Here is a 13,219-nt window from a genome sequence, read left to right on the forward strand (position 1 = left end):
GCACGTCAGCAGAGCCTTCATAAAAGAAGATGCATACCTTGAGCTCCCCAGGGTTTAGGAGGTTATGGGGTTTGTTTGTTCATATTTTTTAAACAGAAGACATAAAATCACAATTTCCCGTACTATAATATAAATGATAGATAATAAAATCATTGAATCATGGAATGGTTTGGGTTGAAAAGGACCTTAAAGCTCATCCAGTTCCAACCCCCTGCCAAGGGCAGGGACACCTTCCACTAGACCAGGTTGTAGCATATAGAAAATGCTAGAAAAACCCTGCTGTCAGATCTACATCACTGTACCTGTCAGCACAACCTAGAATTTACTTCCACAGTTGGGAAAATGCATTTTTCTTCCCTTTATGCATGAATCTACCCTCACAACCGGTCAATGGTTCTTCCTAGTTGTCTTTTGGGGAAGATCAGCTGCCCATCAGCGGTAGGGACCTCTCTCCCACTGTCTTGCAGCTCTCTGCTTGAGCAGACATGGGGGCATGCACATTGACTCAGGGCACTGAGATCTCCAACAAACCACTATCCAGAAGGACAGCATTTAGGAGACTATGTCCCCATATAGATTCCTTACGAGAGTAATTAAAGTTAGAACAAGGAGGGCCTCGTGCTCCCAGCTGAGATATACTGCTCCACAGACCCAGCTCCACAAGGAGCACAGGAGAACCTGGAGAGATTTCCCTAACAGCAGAATCCTAAGAGACCAGCTGATAGTGGGAGTAAATCCCAATGCTCTTGTGCCATGCAAAGTCCAGTGCAACCCCTGTACAAACCCCAAGTCCTTGAAATGACGACTGACCCACCCAACTCCAAGTTCATGGAGCTTTCAATTCCTTCACCTCCTGCTTCGCTGGAGAGAGAACAGTTTGTCCTGTTCCTCATGAGAAGAGAGCCAGAGATAGGAATAGTTATAAGGAATTTGTATCTATCTATCCAAACCCAAACATTCAAAAATTATGACTCACAATCCCCTCCCAAATCATGGGATTAAATTAACATATCACGGGACTTTGAAAGATGCCGTCTTAAAAATTATGGAACAGTATAATGTGTGAAACTATAATTGTGTCGCTACTTTAAAATATTTACACAGTCAGAAACTGCAAAGTTCTTATCAACAGTTAAAGGAGACAGAAGCTCACCTAGGAAAAAAAAATCATCATCACATATTCATAAGATTCCTGGAGGCTGGACCTTTAAAAATAGAGCAAGTGTTACAATTCATCACATGTAAATTTATGGGACTTGGCAACAATGCAGATGTCTCCAGGGATGGTGGAAGAGGGGGAGTGCTCTTGGTTAACCTCATTTTTTTAAATGGATACAGCATGTTGAAAGGGCCCTACTAAGTATTTCCCACATGAGCCCATTGATTAATGTAGAGCACCATGGAAACAGCAGCACAACGTGCTTAACGCCCAGTCGCTAAATATTTTGACGTTTGTTAACCAAAACTAGATGCACTCCTGAAAAAGACAAACTGGGAAATAAAACTACAGTTTTTGAAAGCGTGTCCTTTCCATGCCTGTTGCCTCGAGCAGAGCAGAGGTGGGAAGCCAGGTTTAATAAAAGATAGAGGAGAAGAGACCAGTTTTGAAGTGGATGTTCACCTTTTTGGTTAAAGGCAAAGAGAATTTCATGGAGGGAAAAGCCTGTATAGTACAGTGCGGTTTCTTCCAAAATAAGAACTAATCTTTAATCAATTTCACAAATCAAGAGGGTGGGTGGAGGGGAATATTGCTCCTCTCAGCATTTCTTCCTTATTTTTAAATCGGAAATATGAAAAATCACAATTCCTCCCTACCACCAACACCTGCTGTTCCAGACATGGTCAGTGCTACATCTCAGCCTGGCTTTTGCTCTTTAATCCCACCGTACTGGCTGTTAGCTATTATTACCTTGTGCCTTTGTACCAGAGCCTGCAAGGTCCAGCCCTCCAGTGAGGTGACAGATGCAGAAGCCTGGTGGCATCACACACAGTGTGTAGCTTTGCTGCCAGTCACGGTGGGCAGCCCATGAGCAGCTCCACGAGAAGCCATGCAGCACAGTGCTGCATTTCAGAGAGGTGTTTTCAGCTCCTGCTGTCAGAGCCTTCCCCCAGCAGGTACCACATGCCAGTAACTGGAGCTGGTGCACAGTTTACGCTTTTTCTGTGTACCAGACTCCTACTCCTGAGGAATATTTACCATCCTAAACAAAAATACTGCCATAAGGTGTGAATAAAATCAAGTCTCTTTTGTTTAAGAGGAAACACAGTGACTGGCTGATATTTTCCAACACTGCAATAATTTTATAAACATCTACTGACAGAGCAGCTTCCATCCTATGAACCTGGGATTTTGGTGCTCAGACTCCTGTATCCCTCAGCTCTGCTCCATAACAAGTAGAAGGCAACCAGGAGAGCCCAACAGCCACAAAATTCATGGATCGTTTTGATGGCCAAAATGGGGAAAAAATAGTTGAATGCTCTTGCTTGCGGCCTTCTCTCTCCCCATTTCAGCTTCACATTGAGAAATGTATATGGTTCACTTGGCCCTAATTTCAGTGCCTCATCCCTGTGACTCTGTTCCTTCAAGCAGTTTCTGGGGATTACTATATGCAAGAGTAGAATTTTTACAACAGGCACTGTACTCATTGTCTTTTGAAAATGCTTAAGGTAGCATAAAAGAGGGATGGGGATCACTGAGAAGATTTCTACAAAGGACAATCTAACACATTGCATTATACTTGAAAATGTATTATACTGAAAGAAGATAATACTAGGGTATGAGTGGCAAATAACTCTGCAGTTTGGTAGACACAGTTGGAACAAAAATGGAGCTATTTTGCTGTTTCCACTCAAATGACCCAGTTAATCTCAGTGTTAACACTGGCTGTCAAAACATTCACTTAGCAGATTTGCATCCCTTGTTTATTCAGAAAACAAGGTGCAACATCCGAGCAGTTACCACAGGAATAGAAAATACCACATAGAACAGGTGTTTATGTTTAGCTCCAGTTACTCCATCACTGTCTATCACATACTTAGTACTACGCTACACTACACTTGATCTTAGCCAAAAGGCCAAGAACATTAAATTCCATACTTGGAAACACATAAATAAAGCAAGAATGTGTCCGTATCTGAAGATACCATTATGTTCCTGCTGGGATTAAATCCAGCCCAGTGAAGACACTGTCAATGAGAAGCCTGTGTACCACATCAGCTTTGGTGTACTTGCCACAGCCTTCCAACACAGTCTTTCCAACTGGTCCCTAGTAGGCACAAGCACCTCATCCACCATCCCCTTGTTCTGCTGTGACCCGGGGACTCAGTGGGACACAGGACACTTCCACCATCCTGGAGATGGTTTTGGCTGCTGCAGCACTTGCTTAGCACAGCCAAAGTGCTCAACTCCTTCCCTATCTTTTCATCCACAGTGGGAGAACACATATCCATTTTCAAGGATAAAAAGCCAGAGACAGCAGCTCACATTGGCCACATGCCTTCAGCTACACTATACATCAGCTGGCATTAACATCTCTGCCTTACCTTCATACAGGGTATCCACATTCTCAATAGGAAGCTGCTTCTTGGCAGCTGCTCTGCGATAGACCACATGCGTTCGGCCTCCTCCCTCCTCCTCCTCTTGGGCCCCCTTCTCCAGAGGTTCAATGAAGAACTCGTCCTTGTCTGTGCGGATCATGCCAGCCTGCAGCGACAGGGCAGAGATCGACCATTTTGCATTACTGCACATACAGCAGACGTTGTGAGTAAACAGTTGCAGTATGCTTAAGCACACTTTAGTGCTCTCTAGAGAGCAATTAGGATGGAGAGAGGAAACCAGGTGAATCCTTTATTACAGCAAAACCAAGCATCATTTCCCCAAGTTGACAAGAAAGGACAAAAGGTACAACCCTGAACCAAAAAGACTTCTCCTCAAACCACAGGAGCAAAGTGCAGGTCTAAGGACGTGCCTAGGAAATACACTCCCTATTAGTAAAAAGCTACAATGAAAGTTACTACAACCTTAGCTATCCATCAGGCCTAGGGTGATCCAGTGTTTACTCTCTCTTCTAAATAAAAGATCAGTTCAGCACCGTAAGCTGGTCCTGATGTGCAGTTCAAGAGCCAAAAAACACAGCCCTTCTGTTCAGAAGCAAGACAGAAAAGTACCACGTCTCCCATGCAGGCGACTGAGCTTTGTGACTATTTCCCCCTTGAGACAGAGGGTTCAGCTTTACAAAACACTCTTTCAAGAATTAGCCACAACTAGTTCAGAAAAGGTGTCAGTAGTGCATTGCTATGAAATAAAGACTTATTCAGACCAGACCAGGTACCCTGGCATGGAAAAAAGAGAAATCTGCATTTCCACAAAGCACCCCAGCAATTCTCACTGTGTTCAGGGGAAGCCCTCATAAAGACTGAAAACTTTCAAAAGAAAACATCTTTTCAGCATCTTCATGCAGGTGGAACATCTCAGGCACATCGTCCAAGGCATTTGCCTCCTCTTGCAGTCCTGCCCCACTGCAGAAGGTCACAGAAGCCAGTAGCTGGCTTGCAGAGATGCTTGGCTTGAATCAATTTTTCTGCATATGTTTGTACATCTGTGTTTGAGAACTTAAACTAATGAACTCTTCGCTTGTAAACAGAAAGTCTTACTATTCATGTGAGAGAAATAGCTCAGATTACTATTGAGTGAAGCCCCAGAACCAACCTTCAGAAGCTCCTTCATCCTGCTCTTTCCCATTCTGCCCACTGGTTATCCTGGAGTCACCAGACTTTCAAACTGGGCACAGAAGAGTGTCTGGACACTGACACATGTCACCTTGCTACCTGAGCTTCTGGGAGCCTAAATCCTCTGTTGGGTGAAGCCTTACCTCAAGCTTCCAGGAGAACCAGTTTGACTCCTTTGAACCCAGCATCTTCACTTGAAACAAGCATCATCTAAACACTGTTATCATATCCTAGCACTAAAGTTCTCATACAACACATTTTTTCTTCTACTACCAGCAAACTAGATTCCTACTGCTATAAATACAGTATGTTCTTTGGTTCCCTCCTTGGAAAAATGTCAGGTTCATTTGTCATGTCTTAACTTATATTAGGCAAGATTTCCAGTCCCAGATTTCATATATATAATGTACACAAAAACAGATTGAAAGGGAAAGATTAAAGAAGCAAAATTACATCGAAGCAATTTAAACCGATGCCATTCTGCCTGTATAAAGGAAACTGAATTTGAAATCCTGTCCTGTTTCTTCTTATCTAATTTAGATTCCATATCAGACACAAAAAAGGTGAGACAGGCTCAGCAGCTCAAGGAAGCTAAGACAAGCAAGAAAATAAGTCCTGAACCCAGAGACAGCAACTGATCTTTTACTGTAAAAATGAAACATGAAAAATTCAGAGTGGATGTTATTCTCCTATAAATGCATAGTTTAATTGCATGAACACACACTTCTTCTGCATCTTAAATATTATATCCAGACATTTTAAAGCCTTTTTATAAGAAATGTACAACTAAAGATCAAGAAGGAACAAGCATTTGCATGCTCAGCTGCACAGACTGCAATCCACACACCATGCATAGACCCAGGAGAAATACACAGACAGCTTGACTGTCAGGAAGAAAAAAAATGGGATTTTGCCCATTGCAAGTGAGCTCCAGGGTTGTGCGCATGCTCGGATGTATTCCTGGATTTATAAACCTAGTATTGCCAGATCTTAGTTTAAAATGCAAACCATACTTCAGGATCCTGGAGAAGACACTGCTGTACATTGTATGCAGTAGGGAGCACTGATGGGAGTTTGGAGGAATCTAGATCTCCTCCTCAGGTTTACAGATAGGCAACTTCTACAACCAGCACTTGAACTGATAAGACAGAAGAGCAACTTTTACAGGTGAACTTTAGCTTGAGGGCATGGTGGCCTTTTGGAAAAGCAAACATCTGGGTCAGAGTGAAGACCCCCTTGCTGAGATCATGAAGATGACAGCCTGGGACAGGCTGTAAGACTAAACAATAGAGATGCTTGAATGCTGGTTCCCAAGACACAAAACCAGTGATCAAACACTGATGTTCCCTGAAGATATTGTGCCTGGTGCTGGCCCTTTTGCATGCAGGGGGATTCATGTGGCACTGAATACTGCTAAATAGCAGGCCATCCATCAGGTGCTCCTATTTCACACACTGCTGCTTCTGGGATAGACACAACACCATGCTGCACATTCCCAATTCCATTGGAGTGTAGAAAGGAAGGAATTTAACCTTCAAACATGACTGAATATTTCTTTTCTCTTTCTAATCTTGGACTACGCTGGAATTTCTCTTTTCCCTTAGTCCTGAGAAACATATCAGTTATTTTTGGAGAGAATTATTAAGAAAGAGTTCATTTGTGTTTGAACTGTAAAAGAATTATATATTTTTATATATTGTATATCCTACATAGTCCTTGATTTAGCCAACAATATTCTTATGAAATAAAAAAAAGAAAAAATGGCTGTTTAAGACTTGAAGAAGAAAATTATTTCGATGGCAACACAGTTCCTACAGCAATCCATGGTTCAAGCCATCTGCCTAATAATATACACACAGTTATAAATGATTCATTAAGAAATATGTGGGGCTCCTCAATGTCTCCACCACACATTTCCTTGCTGCTTTCAGCAAGACATTTAACCTCTTTACTTCCATTTCTCCACCTCTGAACCAGCATAACAACAGTCTTGCAGGATAATTACAAGGGCTGATTTGTTATCTTTTTGCCAAGAGCTTGTAACATGAAAAGCTCAAGATGAATTTCCTAATGCATTTGTCCTGATACCATTCAGAACAGCCTCAAAAAGCCACCAAGAAGCTCATTATGAGGGTGGTGACAAATTGGTACAGATCACCCAGAGAAATGTGGGAGTGCTAAGGGCCAGACTGGACAGGGCTTGGAGCAACCTGCTCTAGTGGAAGGTGTTCCTGCCCACGGCAGTGGGTTGGAATCAGATGAGCTTTAAGGTCCCTTCAACCCAAACCAGTCTGGGATTCTATGACTTCAGAAAGCTCTTGGGCCACTGTCTGCCCATTCACTCCAGGGGGTGTGAAAGCAGAATTAAGCCCTTCTATTACCAGTTTCCCCAAGTTCTGAACAGAAGAACAGCAGTTGCGTTCATAAACTAAAAGCTTAAAAGCAGCATCCATCAACAGCAATTTTCTGTCCTATACTGCTCATTACCCATCTGGGACTGCTGTACTTGCAGGAGTTTGGGATTAGCGGTGCTCCCACTGCACTACACCCTCCAGCCACACATGGGCTGTGTGATGCAGAGCTGGGTGTGGGATGAGGCATCTCCATGGAAAGGACTTCCAGTTCTGGAAATAATGCTGAGCGGTTACCTCTTCCCCTCTTCTGGGACTTTTAATCTGAAACTAAAGCAAATATGGGAATATTGCTAAATAATGATGGCAGCAGCGACTGTGTCTTGTGACTAATAAAAATATAAATTAATTGAAAAATTGTTTGCCTTTGGAATGCACCGAACTGCAGCAAAGACCCTGTAATATCCTGCTATTTCCCTAAATGGGACATCTCCAGGCGTTGCTTCCAAGGGCTTTTAGATCCCAGCTGCAAATTACTCAAGTCAAGCACTGCTTAGCACTCATTAATATGCATTAAAGACTCGAGCAGAAGACACTTAATCAAAAGGAAACTGCAGTTCCAGAGAATCAAAACCACTGCTAAGGTTAGCAAGGCTGTTCCTTAGAAGTGAAAGCAACACTGGAAAAATCTCACAAGGAAGGCAGGGAATGACTGTCCTAATTAAGACAAGAATCACATTGATAAGCCACAAACGAGTCCATTGCAATACACAGGGCTGAGGTTTAAAGCTCCACTGGTCTCTCTCAGGGATAGCGGGGCTTCCTGAAGACCACAGGATCTACATATACTGGCAATGGCAGTGGCTACATGGGCTTTCAGCCCAAGGTAATTCCACTAGTCCTATCCACCAGGATGGAGAGCTCCTCTCCAGCACAGAGCCCAGTGAAGAGCAGGTCTCTTCTCAGTCTTTTCAGCATCCTCAACCCTTCCTGCACTTCTAAAGACATTCTTTAGAAGTCTAATTTGACAGGAATCCTGCCTGGCATATTTAGATCTACAGAAAACTCCAGGTTTTAGAGCATTAGCTCCTGTGGCTAATTAAATGTCTCACTGGCTCTGCAGTTGGTGAGCAACTTAATTGTCTCCTCATTCCCATTCACATCACAGTTCGCTGTTCTAGGCTGTAATGAAGTAACCCATCTAGCTGCTGCTTCAGGACTCCAGAGCCTCAGCCCATTCTGTAACCACAAGTTTAATTAATGTTCATTTTCTTCCTCATTAGTACAGCTTTACAAAGTTTCTCATTGCCACATAAAGGCAGATTTACTTCTCAAGCTCCAAGCACATGATACAGACAGGAAGCTAAAATTAAATATGAACAAACCTGAAATTAATAAATAAAAAAAAATCCACGTGTCTGCTTAAACAAAATTAGTAACCTACAAAAGCAAAGGGTTTCAGAAACTCTCAGAAACTGTATTTCTATAGAGAGAGCTCTATTTTCCTGAGTATTTGATTCTGAAAGAGGCAACCAGCCACACGGCATAAACAAATCCTAAACACAGTCCTGATTTTCAGGTGATTTTCTTGAAATCAAAGGGGAGTTCAAACTATCTGATTCTTAACCTCAATGCCTGGGTTAGGAGCCTGAACTCTCTGCAACGTCAGTGAAGTCTCCAAAGGGGAATTTGTAATATGGGATCCTCCCAACAGTCAATTCACAGAGAAGCACAGAGAGGACATTTGCATTTCACTGTATAGATGCCAATGAATACTCTGTAGATGACTTGAAAGAGAAAATATTTATATTTGCAGGACCGCTTATTGGACAAGGTCCTATTCTATTTTTGTATCAATGTGCCTCTACCCTAAATACACAACTGCTATTATGTTTGACCAAAACTGGCTCTAATATAGCAGAGAAGCTGAAAGCAAATTCCACGTTATTTTTATTTATGGTCCTTCCCTAGGTCCTAGAAGTACAGGAACATGCTTTTCCCAAACAACAACAGATGTGTCCGCCCAGCACTAAAGTCAAGTATGGAAATGCTATAAGTTCAATTACATTAGAATGGGTCTGATGCACCAGGAGCTCTTATGGCTGGAGTAAGATCACCCAGGAAGTCTGCAGCAGAACTACGGACATAACAAAGACCTTCCAAACTCATCCCTGCCCATACAGGATCTCTCAACATTTCCAGTTCTACAATTCATTCCAAATCACACAGTACACTTCTTCAGGAACAGACGCGTTTTATTTCCATTCAGCTTCATTCATATAGATAACAATGTGAAAAGAAAGCTTCTTATGTCAAATTTGCATTTGATTCTTTGAGATTGCAGAGGGAGAATTGTGCAGTGCTGCAAATTCACCTGTCTTTACAGTGAATGGAGGTATTGAAGGAATTGTAGCAAACGTTTGAAACATGCTGCCACCTCCTGTGCTGTACGCTGCTGCCCTAGAGCTACACTGATTTATTCAGTCCCACGTTGGATGGGGAAGGGCAGAAAGAGAAAGTTTTAAACTGAGCATATAGATTCTAATTACCATTAATCTAAAGGAGCATTTTTCAGCTTTCCTTCAAGTCAGTTTGCAATTAAGCTGACTTATTTTCACATAGCCTCAAAAAGATATAGAGGGAAATAATTATGCAGAAAGACAGGAATCAGTCTGTCTATAAGACAGACTGACAGAGGGGCAGAGCCTCCTGGGTAGCCTTATGAAAGCTGTGTGCTACTTAGGGCCCCTATTTCTCCTCTGCAGAATGGGGATAAGGTCACATTTTTAATGTACTTTGAGATCCACTAATGAAAAGCACCATCCGAGAGCTGTTTGTATCATGAGTGCTTTCATGATGGGCTGCTTCTGCACAGTCCTTGTAGCTCAAGGGAGGATGGGTATGTATCCATCCATCCATTCATGCATCTATACGCTTCCTCTGCTACCAAAAATAAAGTTTAGTCCCTGGAGCCCAGCTTAGTCACTACACAATTGCAGGTGTGATTAATAATAGCAGCGGGACAAATCTGCAGCCAGTATAACCTGGAGCTAAAAGAACTGCCTTAGTTTATAGCAGCTGTGAATTTGGACCCAAATCTTGTAGGGTATAACTCACTTTAAAAACTCAAAAGGTTTTTCTGTGGTTTTTAAAGACACAATAGTCAGACAGACTGTGTCTCGTTCTCACTGAACCATCGAGAAAACAGACACAATTAAAGTGCTTTCACAAAGCAATGCCAGCAGATTTCAAGACAAGCGTCCTGGCCACAGCGCCTGGGCTTTTACCAGTGGACAATGCTAAAAACATTGCTTCCAACTTCTCTGCCTTCAAAGGAAGTTCCCAGTCTCACCTCTGTCACTCAGTGCCTGCCTGGGGCCAGCAGCTGTGCAGGAGACCAGGACCATGATCAATCTCCTGCCTCTGCCACATATAACCTGTCCCTTCCCAGCAGCCACTCACCTCTGAATCCAAGTAGATCACAAGAGGTAAATCTCATTTTAAAGGTTTGGGTAATACACAAAAGCATGGCTTTCTGCAAAATGAGTATCTGCAGCAAATACAGAGTAAGTACAGCCTGCAAAAAGTATAATGGAGACTCTGAAGCAGGCAAATTGAGAGCGTGATGCAGGTTGGCTTCCACCTTTCGGATGCCTCTACCACCACCAGAAGGAACCTCGCTTCCAAAGAGTTCAGCTGCAGCAGCTATTAGAATTCTGCAGCTCTTTAAACAGCTCTTTCAGCTAAAATAATGCTTAAGCAAGAACATTTTGGAAAGTCTCTGGGCTTGATGTCCACAGGTATGTATAATTCCAAGTGGGAAAGAGGTGAGTTATTAAATAGCTGTTAAGAATGAAAATGATAAATGCGGCAGATCTTGCAGACTCAGGGGATTGTAAACTTGATTGCTGTTGTTGCAAGCAGGGAATAGCAATTGCTGTTCCCTGCAACAGAGTTTCTCAATTTTAATCTTTCAGGGAGGAAAAGCATGAATATCAAGTCCTTGAATTTGCTAACAGCAAGATCCAAAAGCATTAACTTTCCCAATTTTAACACAAGGAACCATTTGAAGTAAAGCAGTTCTGAGGTCCCTTTGACAAAATGCATAGTTGAGTCCTACCCTCAGCAATAAAATTGAATTGACATTCTGCAAGAAAACAAAACCAGTCTGACTGGAAAGCTCTTCAGCTCAAACTCACAAAATGGGAGAGTTGCTACACAAGTTTCTTTGCAAAAATATATTTGCTTAAGGCACAAACCACCACCCACTGAAGTCAAAGGGTGTCACAGTCATAAATCTCAAGGTCAGGATTCATAAATGGAATCATAAATATTAAAGCAGTTTAGTCTGACCTTCTACATAACACAGGCCAAAGACTATCACCAAAGCATTGCTGCAATGATTCCCCAGTCTTCATCCTGAATTCAGCAGAGCAGGATCAGATTCATTAATGGGTAGGAACAGAGTCTAGGTCTCTGCTATGGTAAACAATATAAAAGGATCCAGACCTCAAACTGGAGAAAAAGTTTTATATATTACATTAATCTGAGTTGAAACTTAACATTTAAAGTCATTTAAAATTATGTTATAGAAATCCTGAATCTTCCCTTTGGAAGATGTCACTGCAGCAACATTTCATGTTCCAAAGGGGTGTGTGAGCTGCAGAGCACAGGCTGCAGGGCATCAGGAGCCAGCTCTGACCTGGGCCATTCCCACCTCTCCCTCTGTGCTCTACCATCCCTTCTCACACAGCAGCCCCAGTGTCCATGTAGCCACACAGTGAGCAGGCTCAGGATGCTCACCCTATAATCACCATCCCAGAAAGATGTGCACCTTGTCAGAACCAGGTTCTCCTGGTCTGCAGTTTCTGACGTCAGTGAGAGCGAGACCCCCAGCAGGTAAAAATTCCCACCTGGAATAGAGCATCTCACACCTACTTCACACGGTTCCATGCAACAGCTCTAAATCCGGCCACATGCCCAGGGGTGACCAACACTTTTATGCATGATGTGGAAATGAAGTAGGGTCCTTCCCTGCTAAATATAGCATTTAATATATAAATATAGCATATAATATATAATATGTTTTATATTAATATAATAATTAGAATAATATATATAATTAATAATAAAAATAGCATATAATATATAAATATAGCATAAATATAGCTGTTTGACTTCAACTGGACACCTGTAAGGGTGAAGGGAAACCAAAATACCAAGCTTGCTACAGCTGGGGCTTGTTTTCATTTCCATGTCCTATAGCCAGGCTTATTTTAACCTTCCTTCTCTTGCCCTGAATTGGAGGAATGAACCTGAAAAGCAGTTATCCAGATGAGAGCATGAAAAACTAATGAGAGATGAGCTTTCCATTTTATACTGCACTCCGATCCAGGCTCCCAGTACAAGATGTCAACAAAGTGCAAGATTCAGTACAGAAACTAAAATAATTAATCCCTGGAGGAACAAGCTTATTAAGAAGGATTAAATCAAAGAATTAATGTGCACTATTTGTCTGCATGACAAAGAGGAAGGGAGGCATATGATAACTCTCCAAGATTTGAAAGCACAGAGAGAATGCGAATTGCTGATGAGAAAAGCTTGGACACATCAGGAAACAAACAAAAAAGAAACTCTGATAGAAATGTTAGCCTGTGATGTTATAGGCAGCCTTGTGCAGCTTAAAAATCTTTACATTAACATCCCTTGTTCATTACATTGCAATAGTACATATAGGTCAAGGAAAAAACTTTAGGCATTGCACAATAACAAACACGTTTTAGCAGACTTCTGCAGAGGAAGAAATTACATCAGCTGAGCCCAGACCCAGGTCAGGGAACTCGGCTGTAGCTGGTGAACCATGTCCTTGGAAAAGCAAAATCAAACACAAGCTGGGCCTCTTCTATGAGCCCCTTGCTTGAGCAAAGGGAACCCAGCCTGTCCCAGGGCTCCGCTTCGCCCTCACCCAGCCGGCATGGCAAAGGGGAGTTTCAGGGCAGTGGGAGCTTGGCTGTAGCTGGAAAGAAGTTGGAGGCTCTTTGTTGCTACCTTCACAGGCCAGCCACAGAAACAGAAGCCAGACAGACCACCCAGAGACACCTGAAGCAACCTCCTCGCTGCTACAGGTGAAATAAAGTGCA

General features: G+C 42.4%; 1 protein-coding gene across 1 annotated transcript in view; it reads right to left on the reverse strand.

The window, feature by feature from the left end:
- The window catches only part of ADAMTS2 (ADAM metallopeptidase with thrombospondin type 1 motif 2), a gene marked incomplete at both ends in the record, with an annotated part of 172,509 nt that overhangs the window by 103,785 nt on the left and 55,505 nt on the right, over window positions 1-13,219 (reverse strand). The window contains 1 exon segment of the mRNA XM_080627080.1: window positions 3,544-3,703. Within this exon segment, the coding sequence (XP_080483206.1) occupies window positions 3,544-3,703 (160 nt within the window).

The sequence above is a fragment of the Psittacula echo genome (assembly GCF_963264785.1).
Source record: "Psittacula echo genome assembly, chromosome: 11".
Classification (NCBI taxonomy): Eukaryota; Metazoa; Chordata; class Aves; order Psittaciformes; family Psittacidae; genus Psittacula; species Psittacula echo.